This window comes from Coregonus lavaretus (assembly GCF_964263955.1).
Source record: "Coregonus lavaretus genome assembly, chromosome: 27".
Classification (NCBI taxonomy): Eukaryota; Metazoa; Chordata; class Actinopteri; order Salmoniformes; family Salmonidae; genus Coregonus; species Coregonus lavaretus.
The window spans coordinates 24,423,247-24,439,538 of NC_140014.1; the positions used below are offsets into that span (position 1 = coordinate 24,423,247).

Genomic DNA, 16,292 nt, shown 5'->3' on the forward strand with positions numbered 1-16,292 from the left:
ATTGATGTCTTGAGATGTTGCTTCAATATATCCACATAATTTTCCTTCCTCATGATGCCATCTATTTTGTGAAGTGCACCAGTCCCTCCTGCAGCAAAGCACCCCCACAGCATGATGCTTCCACCCCGTGCTTCACGGTTGGGATGGTGTTCTTCGGCTTGCAAGGTCCCCCTTTTTCCTCCAAATATAACGATGGTCATTATGGCCAAACAGTTCTATTTTTGTTTCATCAGACCAGAGGACAGTTCTCCAAAAAGTATGATCTTTGTCCCAATGTGCAGTTGCAAACCATAGTCTGGCTTTTTTATGACAGTTTTGGAGCAGTGGCTTCTTCCTTGCTGAGCGGCCTTTCAGGTTATGTCGATATAGCACTCGTTTTACTGTGGATATAGATACTTTTGTACCTGTTTCCACCAGCATCTGCACAAGGTCCTTTGCTGTTGTTCTGGGATTGATTTGCACTTTTCGCACCAAAGTACGTTCATCTCTAGGAGACAGAACGCGTCTCCTTCCTGAGCGGTATGACGGCTGCGTGGTCCTATGATGTTTACACTTGCATACTATTGTTTGTACAGATGAACGTGGTACCTTCAGGCGTTTGGAAATTGCTCCCAAGGATGAACCAGACTTGTGGAGGTCTACAAAAAAATGTCTGAGGTCTTGGCTGATTTCTTTTGATTTTCCTATGATGTCAAGCAAAGAGGCACTGAGTTTGAAGGTAGGCCTTAAAATACATCCACAGGTACACCTCCAATTGACTCAAATGATGTCAATTAGTCTATCAGAAGCTTCTAAAGCCATGACATCATTTTCTGGAATTTTCCAAGCTGTTTAAAGGCACAGTCAACTTAGTGTATGTAAACTTCTGACTCACTGGAATTGTGATACAGTGAATTATAAGTGAAATAATCTGTCTGTAAACAATTGTTGGAAAAATTACTTGTGTCATGCACAAAGTAGATGTCCTAACCGACTTGCCAAAACTATAGTTTGTTAACAAGAAATTTGTGGAGTGGTTGAAAAACAAGTTTTAATGACTCCAACCTGACTTCAACTGTATGGCCATACGAATCCTGTCCAATTAGAACCAATGTAGCCGGTTGATGGTCATTTTGGAAAACTGGTCCTTTAGAGTATAATAGGTGAAATCTGCAATGGCACTATAGCTAGACATCTTTATTTAGATTGTTAGTAACTTTGTGTCGCCTGAAAGGTCTCATCATAAAATGTTGTTAAAATGGGTTACCTGTCTCTCTGCTGGACATAATGTATTCCTATGTGATTTTACAGACGTGACGTGTACTGGGCAGATTTCCTGTCACATTTCTTAAAGTTGACACAAAACAGAATATCATGTTATATATCATTGCAATCAGTAGACTTGAGGGAACACCCATATCATTTCTTAGAGTGTTTACATGTAAACTATTGGAACTAGCCATGAAAACATTTACGGAAAACAATAATTTGGCACTCGTTTTCACCACTTTTCTACTAATATTTTAAAGGATACATATATATGGCATATTATGGCAATTTTATTGTGTTTTCCAGACCCCCTACAATATGTTAAGCCATCATTGGGTTTTATGTACCAATTATCTATGGAAATGTGGCCATGTGAATCGTGTCCAATATGGCCATATGCAGCTGGTTGGCGGCCATATTGTAAATGGCCACCAGGGGGGTAATGGACAAAATCTGTGAGGGCACTATAGGTAAAAATACAGTACTTCTTTAGACATGGCCTAGCTGTGTGTGAAATTTGGTGGCTCTATCACAAAGTCCACAATTTGTTTTACTTGGCTGCTCGACTATGGTCAAAATTATCTCAAGATAACCCCCATGAAGGTCTTAAGAGTACTTTATGATCAGGATTATTCTATATTATCTGTTGGGTTTATTTCATGGGTAGTTAACATTACAAAGTCATTTTGATATTGTTTAGAATGATTTTACCCTATTTTCTTCTCACAGGAAATCTGAATGGCAGCCACTTTATTAAAATGGCCACCCTGGTTGACTGACAGGCTTCCAGACTGCTGCCAATCTTTAAAATATTCCTTACGGTATCTAGTATTAGTGTACCAAGATTGATAATTGTATTATAAAACGCATGACTATTTCACCTATCTGGTGGACTAATCCATGTAATCTTATTGATGGACTAAGAGATCAGCACTCCTACTCTGAGACACTTTATGAATATGGGCCCTGCAATTCGAATTTAAAATCAAGTAATGAATATGAGGTAAAAGTACAGAATGTCACCTTTAGCTGGACATATATTTATTCATGTTTTCTTAATTGAGCTTTCATAAGTATTTGGACACATCAGTTTAAAATAAATGTATGTACTACAAAGGTTAGTATTTGGTTGCAAATCCCTTGCCAAGAAAACTGCATCAAGCCTGGCTGCAACCCATTTACTTCACTAAGGGCTTGTGACTTATATGATCATCATGTCATGATATTAGATTTCGTAGCAACACCTAGCTTCACAAATCATGATGTTGAAAGATGGAACTGTTTCAAGACTACCAGTTTGTCCTGAGAAGTACATAACACAAAGGAGAGAGTCAGGGCTACCTCATCTGTGTGTCTTTGTCTTTTGTGTGGATTACTGTCTGCATGTATGTATAGGGTAAAGCAGGTGTGTTTGCATATGCCATTGTGTAGATGTATGAATTCATGCATCACCGCATGATAGTACTCTATGTCAATAAATATGGTGGTGCACTACAGTAGATTATGATTATTATTGAGTGAATTATTGAGTTTTAATGTATGACTGTTTAGCCTATCTCACTGTGTGCACTATATCATGGTAGTGGGTGTGAATATCAATGTGTAAGAACGTGTGTTGAGATGTGCAAGTGCTCCAGTTGGGGTTCTATATTTAAACTCCTTGGTCTCTAGTTCCTGCAGCTGTCACCAAGTTTAAGCTCAGCACCTTGAGCTTTTCTCAGACTGCTCTTGAGTCAAAGTTATACACCTGCCAAACCTTTAAGAGACAGTGACAGTGAGGGACTCTCTCTTACCCTTGAGGTGGTGGCGGTGCCCCCTGAGCACTGCAGAATGTGCTTACTGGTTCATCAGCAGAACATCCCTGTTGAACATGTCATCCCCCTGTGCACAAGTGACTCCCATCACACACAGCTGCTACTGCGAACCACCAGTTCTGTCAGCTAGTTGTACCCAGCTTTTGGTCATTGAATAAAGTTGCATTGATACCACTTAGTTACATGCAGTGTGATCAATTAATTAATGTATCTGTCTGCAGAACATGCATGTAGGCCTACTCAATTCTCTGACTCTCAACTACATATTGGAACTGGTTATTGTAAGTAAATCATTTGACCAGGGACAAAAGCTAGATATTCTAGTAAGAGCGGTGTCAAACACATTCACATACAACTCTTTCTTACCTGATCACTATAGTCACCTTTCAGTGAAGGGTAGAATAATGCGCCCGGACCAGGATGAGGTAAAGTGGCGCGGGTGTTTGCAGAGCATTCACATTTTATTGGACTTCTGTTTCTTTGGAATGTGAATGAGACTGTCTTCGGGTGAACACAACATAATCCTACGCACACAACATGTTTTAATTTGTAATCTCTTTTATTTATATTGAGATGTTTATTTTTCATTTAAGGCTAATCTAATAGATCTAGCAGTAGCCTTCTCAAACTTGGCAGGGGCTTTACTGTCTGAGGCATTGGTAAAACAAATGTAAACACCGTACCTGTTGTTTGCTCATCAGTATTATTATCACAGCCATTAGAAATGTTGACCCAATGCCCGTGCTTGCCTAGGAGTCATACTAACAACACTGTAGGTGTGCAGGTATGTTTCCTCATTATCTACCCATCAGGGATGTGGTGTAGGATGTAATACCGTGTCTGTTTACCCCTCATTGTTTCTCCATTGGCACACACACACACAAAAGTTAGACCACACATGTTGATTATACTATCCAATTGGGGACAATTTTTTCCCCCATTCAAAATCATATTGTCCCTAACCCTAAACCTAACCCTTAACCTAACCCTAACACTAACCCTAATCTTAACCCTAACCTTGACCCTAACCTTAACCCCAAACCCTAACCCTAAAACGAAACCTAATCCTACCCCTAACCCTAACCCTAATTGTAACCCTAAACCTAACCCCTAATCCTAAAATAGCATTTTTCCTTTTGGGGACCGGTGAAATGTCCCCACTTGTCAAATGTTCCTTGTTTTACTATCCTTGTGAGGAATTTTGGAACCCAAAAGGATAGTAAAATTAGACCACACAAACACACAGCCTAGGTCAATTACATTTTCATTCAGTTGGTTTTATGGTTAGGGTTGGCTAGGCCATGATGACAGCAACAGTTATTTTCTGCTGTTCTCCACTGTGCCAATGCATGTTCACAGATATGCTGCAGTGCATACCCAAAGGAGTGACATTGTCTGCTTTTGAGCCTTTGAGCACATAACAAATATCTGCATCTAGTGGTAGACCTATAAACCAATGCTCTATAAGGGTGGTTGTCAGTCCCTCTGGCTGCTGTAAGTGGTGTGGAGGCCAGAGGAGTAGTGGCCTGTCCATCCAGTGGCAGTGTTGTCCAATATAACAAAGCTTAGCTGGCATTCCACACACTGTGCCACTAAGGGGGGTAACCCAGGGAGAGCGCAGTAATTACCCAGGGCCACTGTCACAATGCAGTGAATGCACAGCTCCGCTGGGACATCACAACCAGGACATTTTTAACCCCTTCTCATCCCTCTGCCTTTAAGTCCCTATCAAGGAGGCTGGGCTGTTGGTTACATTGGTGAAGTGTATTATGCTCCTGACCGTATACCTAGCCATGCCTTATCATATATGTATCTCTCTACCTAAGGTTGCATGCTGTCAATAGCAATCTAGCAATGTTGTCTGCCTTTAAAGATGCTCATAAGGATGCCATCTTCTGTTACAGGTTGAGAGGTCCATGTTCCATCTGTGAGGGAAGGGAAGGGTGCAGAGGAGCTTGCCACAGATATTAGGAGAGTAGCAGGACAGATGAGATGGGAGTGGTCAGAGGTAAGAGGGGAATGCATACATTTATCTCTGTTCTTGAAAGAGGTCTTTCTCTCTCATGCGTGCACACAATCACACACACACACACACACACACACACACACACACACACACACACACACAGTAGGTTAACATAATATTTTTTCTCTCTCTCTCTTCTGGACTCACTTAACTAGAGCATAACCAGTGAACCTCTTTTGAATGACGAGCCACAAAGGCATTCCCACAAGAGAGGCTTACTGGAGATATAGGACAGGAATGGGAAGTTTATTTTCCTTAGTGCACGCATATCTGCGGCATAGGGGTCCTGTGTCCAAAGTACTGGTTGCGGTTTCCATCCCCCTCTCTATCCTTTTCCTTTCCTCTCCCACACAATATTATTTTCTCTCCTGTCTCTCCTTATTTGTATTATTTCTTACCTCTTCTCACCACCCCTTTCTCTGAATATTTTCTGTCTCTTGCACTTCACCTTTTCCTCTGTTTTTTGCACTCTGTTTCTGTCCCTCATTCTCTCTTGCTCCCTCCCTCCCCCTCTCTCCCCCTCTCTCCCCCTCTCTCCCTCCCTCTCTCTGTCCCTCCTCTCTGTCTCTCCCTCCCTCCCTCCCACTCCCTCTCTCCCTCTATCATCTGCAAGCTAAAATAGCCGGAGCAGATTTATTTTTTCCTTTTGTCCCTGCTCAGGGAGACATTTGGCACACAGACGATCGTGTTCCAACTTTCATTTCCTGAAATATTTTTTGGAGGACCCAACAAGGGTATTTTATCCTGTGCTGGCATATGGGAATGAGGGGCGAGGGGAGCAGGGAGCTGGATGGAATCTAGATTTCTGGGACTTGTCACTCTCATGTCACCAAACAAACACAAACTACATTTAGCACCGGAATCTGGGGGGAACCCCTGGGGCAGGTGAGGTGATGGCCCATGGGACAGCGGGGTAGATTTCATTATCCCATATCCCATACCACTTCCTCCTGTTGTGTCTGCCTGTGCCCCAATGCCCCGGGGCCATTGCATGCAGCCAGGTAACATTAGCTTCATCAGGCCTTAGGGTGGGTTTACTAAGGATAGTAATATTGGTAGTATTTTCTATTGTGGAATAATGTCATTGCTTTTTAGTTTCATGCTTTTCTTTAGTTTAGTTTAGAATGGTGTGTGGTGCATGTGTATATGTTCAGTACCAGTCAAAAGTTTGGACACACCTACTCATTCCGGGGAATAATAGTGAAGACATCAAAACTATGAAATAACACATATGGAATCATGTAGTAACCAAAAAAGTGTTAAACAAATCAAAATATATTTTATATTTGAGGTTCTTCAAAGTAGCCACCCTTTGCCTTGATGACAGCTTTGCACACTCTTGGCATTCTCTCAACCACCTTCATGAGGTGGTCACCTGGAATGCATTTCAATTAACAGGTGTGCCTTGTTAAGGTTCATTTGTGGAATTTCTTTCCTTCTTATTGCATTTGAGCCAATTAGTTGTGTTGTGACAAGGTAGGGGTGATTTACAGAAGATAGCCCTATTTGGTGAAAGACCAAGACCATGTTATGGCAAGAACAGCTCAAATAAGCAAAGAGAAACGACAGTCCATCATTACTTTAAGACATGATGGTCAGTCAATACGGAACATTTCAAGAACTTTTCTTCAAGTGCAGTCGCAAAAACCATCAAGCGCTATGATGAAACTGGCTCTCATGAGGACTGCCACAGGAAAGGAAGACCCAGAGTTAACTCTGCTGCAGAGGATAAGTTCATTAGAGTTAACAGCCTCAGATTGCAGCCCAAATAAATTCTTCACAGAGTTCAAGTGACAGACACATCTCAACGTCAACCGTTCAGAGAAGACTGCGTGAATCAGGCCTTCATGGTCGAATTGCTGCAAAGAAACCACTACTAAAGGACACCATTAAGAAGAAGAGACTTGCTTGGGCCAAGAAACACAAGCAATGGACATTAGACCGGTGGAAATCTGTCCTTTGGTCTGATGAGTCCAAATTTGAGATTTTTGGTTGCAACCGCCGTGTCTTTGTGAGACGCAGAGTAGGTGAGCGGATGATCTCCGCATGTGTGGTTCCTACCGTGAAGCATGGAGGAGGAGGTTTGAGGGTGTGGGGGTGCTTTGCTGGTGACACTGTCTGTGATTTATTTAGAATTCAAGGCACACTTAACCAGCATGGCTACCACAGCATTCTGCAGCGATATGCCATCCCATCTGGTTTGCGCTTAGTGGGGCTATCATTTGTTTTTCAACAGGACAATGACCCAACACACCTTGAGGCTGTGTAAGGGCTATTTGACCAAGGAGAGTGATGGAGTGCTGCATCAGATGACCTGGCCTCCACAATCCCCTGACCTCAACCCAATTGAGATGGTTTGGGATGAGTTGGACCGCAGAGTGAAGGAAAAGCAGCCAACAAGTGCTCAGCATATGTGGGAACTCCTTCAAGACTGTTGGAAAAGCATTCTTCATGAAGCTGGTTGAGAGAATGCCAAGAGTGTGTAAAGCTGTCATCATGGCAAAGGGTGGCTACTTGGAAGAATCTAAAATCTAAAATATAATTTGATTTGTTTAACACTTTTTTGGTTCCTACATGATTCCATATGTGTTATTTCATAGTTTTGATGTCTTCACTATTATTATACAAGGTAGAAAATAGTAAAAAATAAAGAAAAACCCTTGAATGAGTAGGTGTGTCCAAACTTTAGACTGGTACTGTACATGTATGTATAGGTGTGTGCGTATACCTGCTCTGAGGCATATCACAGTAGTGTGCTCAAACTAGAATTGGCACAGGATAACAAGAGCTGACAACCTGTGGAAATATTCAGTTCCAACATCCCAGACTGAAGTCACTTTCCTGTGTTCAAAATTCAATATTAGAAAAAATATATATCTACATATCGCTTTTCCTACTAAGCTCCCAAAATACCGATATCTGATTCTGTGAAACTAAGCTTTGTCTCTGTGAGGGTCGGTTACATGAGCCCGAGCCTTCCAGTTATATTTCTCTTTACAAGCTTTTTTCAAAGGCATCAGAATTGTGTTTAATCTTGTCCTCCACCTTTTCTATTTGTAAAGATATTAAAATTCCCATTCATTGTCTGCTCTACTTCACGCATTTCATTTGACACACATGTTATCTTACACACTAATAGCTTGGGATCATCAGGAGTCAGTGCTCCTCCTTGTCTTTGAACTCTGGGTCATGCATCACTCATTATAGTGAGAGACAGAGATAAATATTTATTTCGCCAACGCTACTAGGAGCTTCCTGTTGTACCAGAGGCTTCCTGCTGGACCACTCTGAGAGGAGACTTTCTATGGCGCTCACTGTTTGCATTGAACAACACACACACAATATTTACCTAGACACACTACGGAGAACAGCTGTTCAAAGGTTATAGCACTGTATTCTAGTACACACTCTCTCTCTCTCTTACACACACACACACACGTTTGTTTTACTATCCTTGTGGGGACCAAACAATTGACTCCCATTCAAAATACCTATTTTCCATAACCCCTAACCCTAACCTTAACCTTAACCCTGACCTTAACCCCAAACCCCTAAACCTAACCCTAACTCTTAAGCCTAAAATAGCCTTTTTCTTTGTGGGGACCGGCGAAATGTCCCCATTTTGTCCTTGTTTTACTGTCCTTGTGGGGATGTCTGGTCCCCACAAGGATTGTAAAACCAAAAACACACACACACACAGTCTTAGTCTGCCTCTGGGGCAGGCCAGGCTGGAGCGTTGTCAGATCCATGCATCATTGGTAAGGAAATCTCCCCACAAGCCCGCCAACCTCCCTCCCCCCCACCCTCCCTGCGGCAGACCTGAAAAGATCCTTTTGTCCCTCATCACCCCCCTTCTACCCCCATCTCCCCAAGCCCACACCCCTCATACAGCCTGTGGTTATGGATACCTGGGATTGTCTCACATGATGCTCCCATGTGGGGGTAAGGCTATACCTGCAGGCACTAGACCTGAGAAAGCCAGCCGAGACCAAGTTCCTTACCTTTGGCTTTTGCACTCATTGTATATGATTGTTTTACTCACTTTGAGTGCTTACCAAAAACGACATAGTAAAGCCCTCTCCCACGCTTTATAACAGACTGTGTACTTTAATTTACTCTTCTAGATGTTTATTTACACCCGAAAAGGCCTTTCCTGACATCGATTTAATGGGACTGCAAGTCATATCCATGAAAAACAAAATGCCCTTCTGACAGCTCTACTGTCCATTAGCAGCTGTTGTTACTGACACCAGTCAGCTCACAGTAGACCTGATGCCATATCCCATCCAGGTCTAGTGCAGAAGGAGCCCAGCGGCTAAGGCTGAGGCCTAGGCTACTCCTGCTACACATGCTGCACTGCTGCACTTGCGGAACTGATAGGAGGAATTCTCTGTGAGCCAGATACAGTAGACTCACATTTTATATGTGTGTCCGTGTTAACTGTCCAGTGTGAATGCACAGTGTATTCAGTTGGGATCGGAAGTGTGGGATTCAGGCATGATTAAAGGCCTTGTCCGAGTTTCCGCAAGGGATTTAATTGATATTCTATTTACAACCCCTGTAGAGGTGACATTGATGGCTGCATTCCTGTATGGCACATAGTAATCTCCTGTGTGTCCATCCTTTACCAGACATATTGTCCTTAGATTAACTGGCACGTCTGCTTTGGTGCCTTTGTTATTGCCTGTTAGCCAATTCGACCATAGTTTTTCTCTGCCTGCAACCACATGGGAGATTTCTTGTAATTTGGTTTAAAGTATCTATTTTGTTAATCAAAGATTTGCTGCACATTGCTTGTGGGTGGGAGGTAGAGTACAGAATATTCCTAACTTATTTTTGAGTCACTTGTTTATGTGTCTCCTGTGAATCAAAGACACTGGGGTTTATGTAAATAGCAGGTTCCTGCTTTATTTGGAGTTCAAATGAGGTCCAAATGTTCCTTCTTATTAGATTTAAAGGATACATTTATATACAGGGAATCCCGAGGCATAGTGTCAAGTTGCCTTTAGTAGTAGGGTAGCCCTAGGGCTAGTATAACATATTATGGGACACACTCTTTTCATGCCACTTCGATAAAAAGGGATTTTTGTAGCAGGTTAGGAGAGCATTTTTGCTAACCCTAAGCCTTTTCCTAACCTTAACCTCAGTCTCCTACCCTGCTACATGAATTATCCTAACCTGCTACGTAAGTTCTCCTAACCTGCTACGAAAAAGTCCCTTCCATATCGAAGTGGCATGAAAATAATGTTTCTCAACATATTATTGGAAAACTATTCCAAATGTAACAACCACAATATGAAATGCATAGCTGTAAATGGTAAATATTCACTCCACTGTAGAATGCATTTGTTAGTCATAATTGAGAAACAGTACCAAATGACAACCGCAGACTGCCCCGGGCCAGGGTTCCTCATGCTATAGAGGGGCATAGCCCTGCAATCATCAAAATCAGGCTCTAAAGCTAGCAACAACTGGTTCAGATTAGGCTCAGGAAATCCTTGGTGCTCTATGTTCAAAACAATTCACCCTGACATAAGCCGAAGGGGTAGGGGGTGGGGGACAGAGGAGGTTACCAGAATCTTTTGTAGTGCAAGTGAGAAAATAAGTTTCAAAATATGAGCAGATATTTGGTCCATGCAGTAGGCTATAAATGTTATTGTCCATTGACGATTGCCTTATAGCCTAACTCATGCTGCTTTAGGCCCTAGTAATGCCCTATACAAATCAGCCTTGCAGCAATAATTATTAATATTATTATTATAGTAGTGTTATTATGAGTATATTATTTGTATCATTATTAGACAATTATAGTCATATGCTAATAACTAATAACAACAACAAAACTCAGATTTAGCTACTGTTATTATTCTTGTTGGTGATGGTGGTGTTATAATTGACCATTCAATTTCCACAATTACATGTTTGATATTTAGCCTATAACAGGAGTGATACCGGGGTTATACCAAGGTTCAATAGTAATTGTATTGTAATTCTAAAATGTGTGCATGATATCGAACATATCTGTGTAAGGATGACATATTTTTTAAAATATACATCTATTTGTTATTCTTAATAGGCTACAGATTAATGTAGGATCATCGCGTGAGCGCGCCTTTCGCAGATGGTGTCGCTTTTCCGTGGCCCAGAACCGACAGAACAAACACTTGGAGAGAGGAAAGTAAACACTGCAACACAGACGTAATGATCCGCAGCGCTCATGGACCACGGGCGAGAACCAGGCTTCGCCTTAGGCAAAACATGGCTTTAAATATCCTTTAAAAAACGGCTCTGTTGTGCATACCTCATGTCATGGGCCCTTTTTACTGATTAGATTTTGGGCCCACATTTTAGACGTTCCCAATCCGGATGTTTTCGAACGTTAGTTATTCTGGATTTCTCGTGGGTTTGGTTTCAACGCCTTTAGCATCTCTGAAATCCCACGACGTTGAGTGAAAATTAAAGCAACAATTTCAACGAAAGATGAAATATGTAGCTTTTGTCCGGAGAGTTGAACAGAGAACTTTGACAGTTGTTCATCCAGAGTGACACACCCCAATTCCTCACTATCTCACTCATTTTATTAGTGAGCAGTGACAAGTGACATTGAGGCTTAAGTAACAAAATTTGCTTTTTGAATAACTCCCTCTACAAAAGTTTTACGTATATAACTTTTTATTGTTTGCTGCCATGACTGTGCGTAAACTGTAGAGGCCTCAAGGCTACAAAAAGGAGGAAAACCTGACCAATATGTTTTGGTTTATTATAGCCCATATTTTTTGCATGCCCTAAATAAATTTAAGGGATGAATGAATATAGTCTATGAATATATAAAGCTATTTATTTTATTGAGTGGATATACAAATAACACACATGAAACAAATGTGACGTCTTTTTTGTTTTATTGGAAACTCATTATTATGATTCTAATGAAAACGTTGTTTCTTAGTTTCCATAGCAGGAAGTTGCTATACATTTAATCTGAACAAAAATATCATAAATTAAGCAAAAGGGCAGTCCAGTTTAAGTGTCTCGTTGACATAAGTTCGTAAAAGGGGGCTTGATTGTATTTTAACGGCCAGGAGGGTACCTCCTAAATCGGATAAGCGCATAAAGGAACTGCGTTATAGTTCTAACCAAATGTAACGACAGACAAAAGTCAGTCTAGTTATAAGTTACCATAGTGTAATTTCATATATGTAGGCCTACTCAATCTGGTAGAGTTATCAGTCTTTTCAAAGATAGTATCAGTTTGCCTTTAGGAACCTAGATCCACAAGGCTCGATGTTAGAGGTCCCAGCAACGAGTCTTGGAGTTGGTGCGGGTGTCCGTGCATTCCGTGCAGCGCCTGTGCGCCACCGAGGCCCGTCATAGGGTAAGAGGAGACGCCGGGGTGACTCATATTTCCCTGGAGCAAAAGCAAAGAGTTCTGATCAGGGCTTTGTGGTGGAGAGAACTCATCTTCCGAGCTGGACATGAGCGACTTGCCGCCGTCGAGGGGAGACAGCTGGTTCTGTTTGTTGTTGCCGGAGTTATTGTTTTCGCTGTTCTCTCTGAGAAGGGAAGATATGTCAAAATTAGTGACGAAGACCTTATGGACACAGGTTTACAGAATCTATAGGCTTATAGGTCAAAAACAAGCCATACATTTAAATAATAAGACAAGAACAAGCCAATACAATATTGGTTTAAACTTTAAGAGAATGCAATTTAGAAAATATTAAATCAGTTTTTATTATTTTGACATTTCAATTGCAAAATGGAAACTTTTAGTCACATACTATTAATTATTGCATTAGAATAATATATCTTATCATACTGATTCTATATCTTGACGACTGAAACCCGTGACCTGTAGCTCCAATTGTAGATGTAACATTGTCTAAATAGCTATAACTTCTTCAGATGCCAGAAATGTTTAGAACACTATCGAAAAAATAAGGATAGTCAATAGGCTGTCATTGGTTCCATTTCAAATGTTTGCAGGCCACAGGCTTTGTTTATGGGTATCACACTAAATGTTGGAAATGTAATTTACTGTGGATAAATTGTAACTTACAATCGACAAAACATTCAGTATAAATCTACACTAATATTATTTTGGGCCATCTAAAAATCAGCATAAGGGCAGGTCACTTAAAATAAATTAGTTGGGGATTTATTAAACGAAATTCCAACTGGGAGATTACGCATGTGATGATGTTTAGTGTATTCTATTCTACTATGGACTAATAGGTATATATGGCAACATTTTACTTTTTGGCCAAAACATACCTTTCTTTAGCTTCTGCGGCTCTGTCTCTCTGGCGTCTGTTTTTGAACCAATTGCTGACCTGCGTAGTGGTCAGTCCCGTGGCCTCGGCCAGCTCCCTTTTCTCTCGCGGGGAGGGATAGGGGTTATGCGTGTACCACTCTCTCAGAACACCCCTTGACTTCTCCTTAAAGCAATAGCTGGTCTCCTCGCCGTCCCAGATCGTGCGGGGCAGAGGGAATTTCCTGCGGACCCTATACTTCCCCACGGCTCCAAGCGGTCGGCCGCGCAATTTTTCCGCCTCCACGTAGTGCGCTTTCAGCCACAGCTGCTGCAGCTTGGGATGGTTGTGCGGGGAAAACTGGTGGCTCTCCAGGATCTTATAGAGCTCTCTGAAGTTCCCTCGGTGGAAGGCGACCACTGCCTTTGCTTTCAGTACACTTTCATTCTTGTGGAGGTGGTCACACGCTGGGAGAGACCAGAGAAAACGACCGAGCCTCTCTAGGTTCCCTCCTTGTTGCAGGACCTCGCAGACGCAGGCGACTTGCTCCTGGGTAAACCCAAACGAAGGTAGTATTGACATGATGTCGGGTCCCCAGCCCAACGGTGATATCCAGAAGGATGCCGAGAGTCTATTGTTTTTCTGTCTATATATTCTTCACTGGTTTGTTATTGTGTTCCAGAACCCAGTGCAATCCGCCCGGGTAATATCCACTCAACCCCTGATGCGCACGGGAGATTCGGATGTTGATTGTTGGGACAATTTGTTCCTGTTGGAGATATGTCAGGCTTAAAGAGAGCGCTGCGCGATTCGTTGATTGGTTCTCCCACTGCCCTATACCCTGGCAGCGGAGCAGAATTGAGTTTGCAGCTCCGTTTCCTCCCTGGAGGGAGTACGTCAGGGGCTGAAATTGGAGCCCCCCACCCCATACTCCTCTCCAGCGTTAGCGGAGGGAGCAGAGGTACCTAAATGCTAATCAATTATTACAGACCGCTTAAAGTGCATTTTTATCATGTTCTCTCCATGCAGAACCTCCCATGCTTTTTTTTTAGAGTTTCTAACAGGGCTTGAAGTTAAGTAAGAGTTCGATGAATATAGCTGAGGTAATGTATTGCATCATATGCATTATTCATTATTGTCACTGTCAACCCCTCTCATCTTGCATTCGCGTTAATAGCACGCAGATTGTGTATTTCCCTCCTATTTTTCATAGTCTATTAATTATCAAGTAGTTTATTTTATGAGGTGATATAATTGTATAACTTCCTATGATAGTTATACATGCCATGAGTGCCTGCCAAAAAGGCTTTCAGACAGGAAAGAAAGGTAAAGAAACATCCCACTGGGCAAAAACTGGTTGAATCAACGTTTTTCCCATGTCATTTCAACCAAAAAAATCTGTGTGATGACATTGAATCAACGTGGAACACTGATTGGATTTGCAAAAAGTCATCAACTTAAGGGCATTTAATCTTTTTTTCACTCAACTTTTAACCTAGATCCAATGACATGGTGACATTTTTTGTAGATTTCAAGTTGAATTCACGTTAGTTGAAAACAACCAAATGTAAATCAAAACTAGACGTTGAACTGCGATCTGTACCCAGTGGGGTGCAGGTATTGAGATTGTAAATAAACTGGCATGGGTTTAAAGCACCAATGCATCTTATTCAAAAAATAACTTAGGTTAGTTATTTGTAAGGCCTCTAGATGTAAATATTGCATGATGTTCTATTGATTAAAGAAAGCTATAGGCCTAGACCTTATATTGTAGAACAGTAGCCTTCTTACAGGTTAAACATGCCTCAAATGTAGCAACTTCACTGAGTTTACAACGGACATGTTCAAAAAGCATCGTGTGGTATAGATGATGGAATAGATTTCCTCTCATTTTATTTAATGTAAAAATAATAGCCCTAATAAACCAAAAGTTATGATATTCAGTTTGCACATCAGTATTAACGTGGGCTATTGCATTATATTTTATTGGTGTGACTCGACTCCTCTTTACGCATGTGCACCAATGCATAGGCCTACCTGACTGGCTGAACCAAAAGAGATGTTAGCACATTGATGGAAATGTCCATTGATAATGTGTTTATTGTAGTTTTTTTTTGCAGATGGTTTACACCATTAGGCTTATATTTAATCATTTAGATATTCTGTTGTATCTGGGGGTTTTTTATGTTGTTTCGTTTCAATTCGCGTTAGTCAATTTTAGCCTAGGCTACTATAATGCACTAATTGTTAATTTATTATGGTGTGAAAACGTTATATTTCTTGGAAATTATGTACATTTATATTCCGGGCTCTCCCAAGGTTATTTTCTTGGAAATAGTCTTTCCCCTGCTGTCCTCAATGTTGTGGCGTGAAACATAACACCTATCCATTAGTACATTAGTGATGTGAGTCACAGGCTCTTGGTCGTTGAGTCGTTATTTTGAAGGATAGATCAAATTTCTTTATCTTTCCCAGGTTTCGCAACTTGACTCTCGGGCAACACGTTGAGAACTAGACACCCGAAAGGAGCATTTCTAGGGCAGGCAATATTATTTCTGCTGTCCGTTAGGCTACATCTTTAACCAATATGTGATATTACTAATGAAATATAGTCTAATTAACTGTTAACATATTGGTATTCTATACACCACTACCAGTTAATAGGGTTTAATCGAGCGTTGGTTTTATCAATTGTTTTTGTGGTCTCAGACACCTGCAAAAACAAACTGTTGGCTACCTCGTGCTTGGACAAGAGGCGGATCTAGTATATCCAGCTTCATCAGTCGGGAAATAATGGCCTCTTACCATAAAGATTATAATATTGACTTAGGTGCACTTTTTGTAAATGAACCTTCCATCATAAAATCTTATTAACGAGGGTATGCAATAAATGAAGTTTAAGACTCAAAGCTTTGCTGAGATCATATTATGATCTCAACATAACTGCCTCCTGAT

The 16,292-nt window shown here is 41.3% G+C and overlaps 1 protein-coding gene across 1 annotated transcript; it reads right to left on the reverse strand.

Moving 5' to 3' along the window:
* Positions 1–12,343: 12,343 nt before the first annotated feature.
* LOC311102427 (homeobox protein six1b-like) lies at positions 12,344–13,919 on the reverse strand (the record flags this gene model as incomplete). Its single annotated transcript, XM_084143780.1, has 2 exons — positions 12,344–12,638; positions 13,360–13,919. 2 exons carry the CDS (start codon positions 13,917–13,919, stop codon positions 12,344–12,346), a joined length of 855 nt encoding a protein of 284 aa, XP_083999906.1.
* Positions 13,920–16,292: the final 2,373 nt, after the last annotated feature.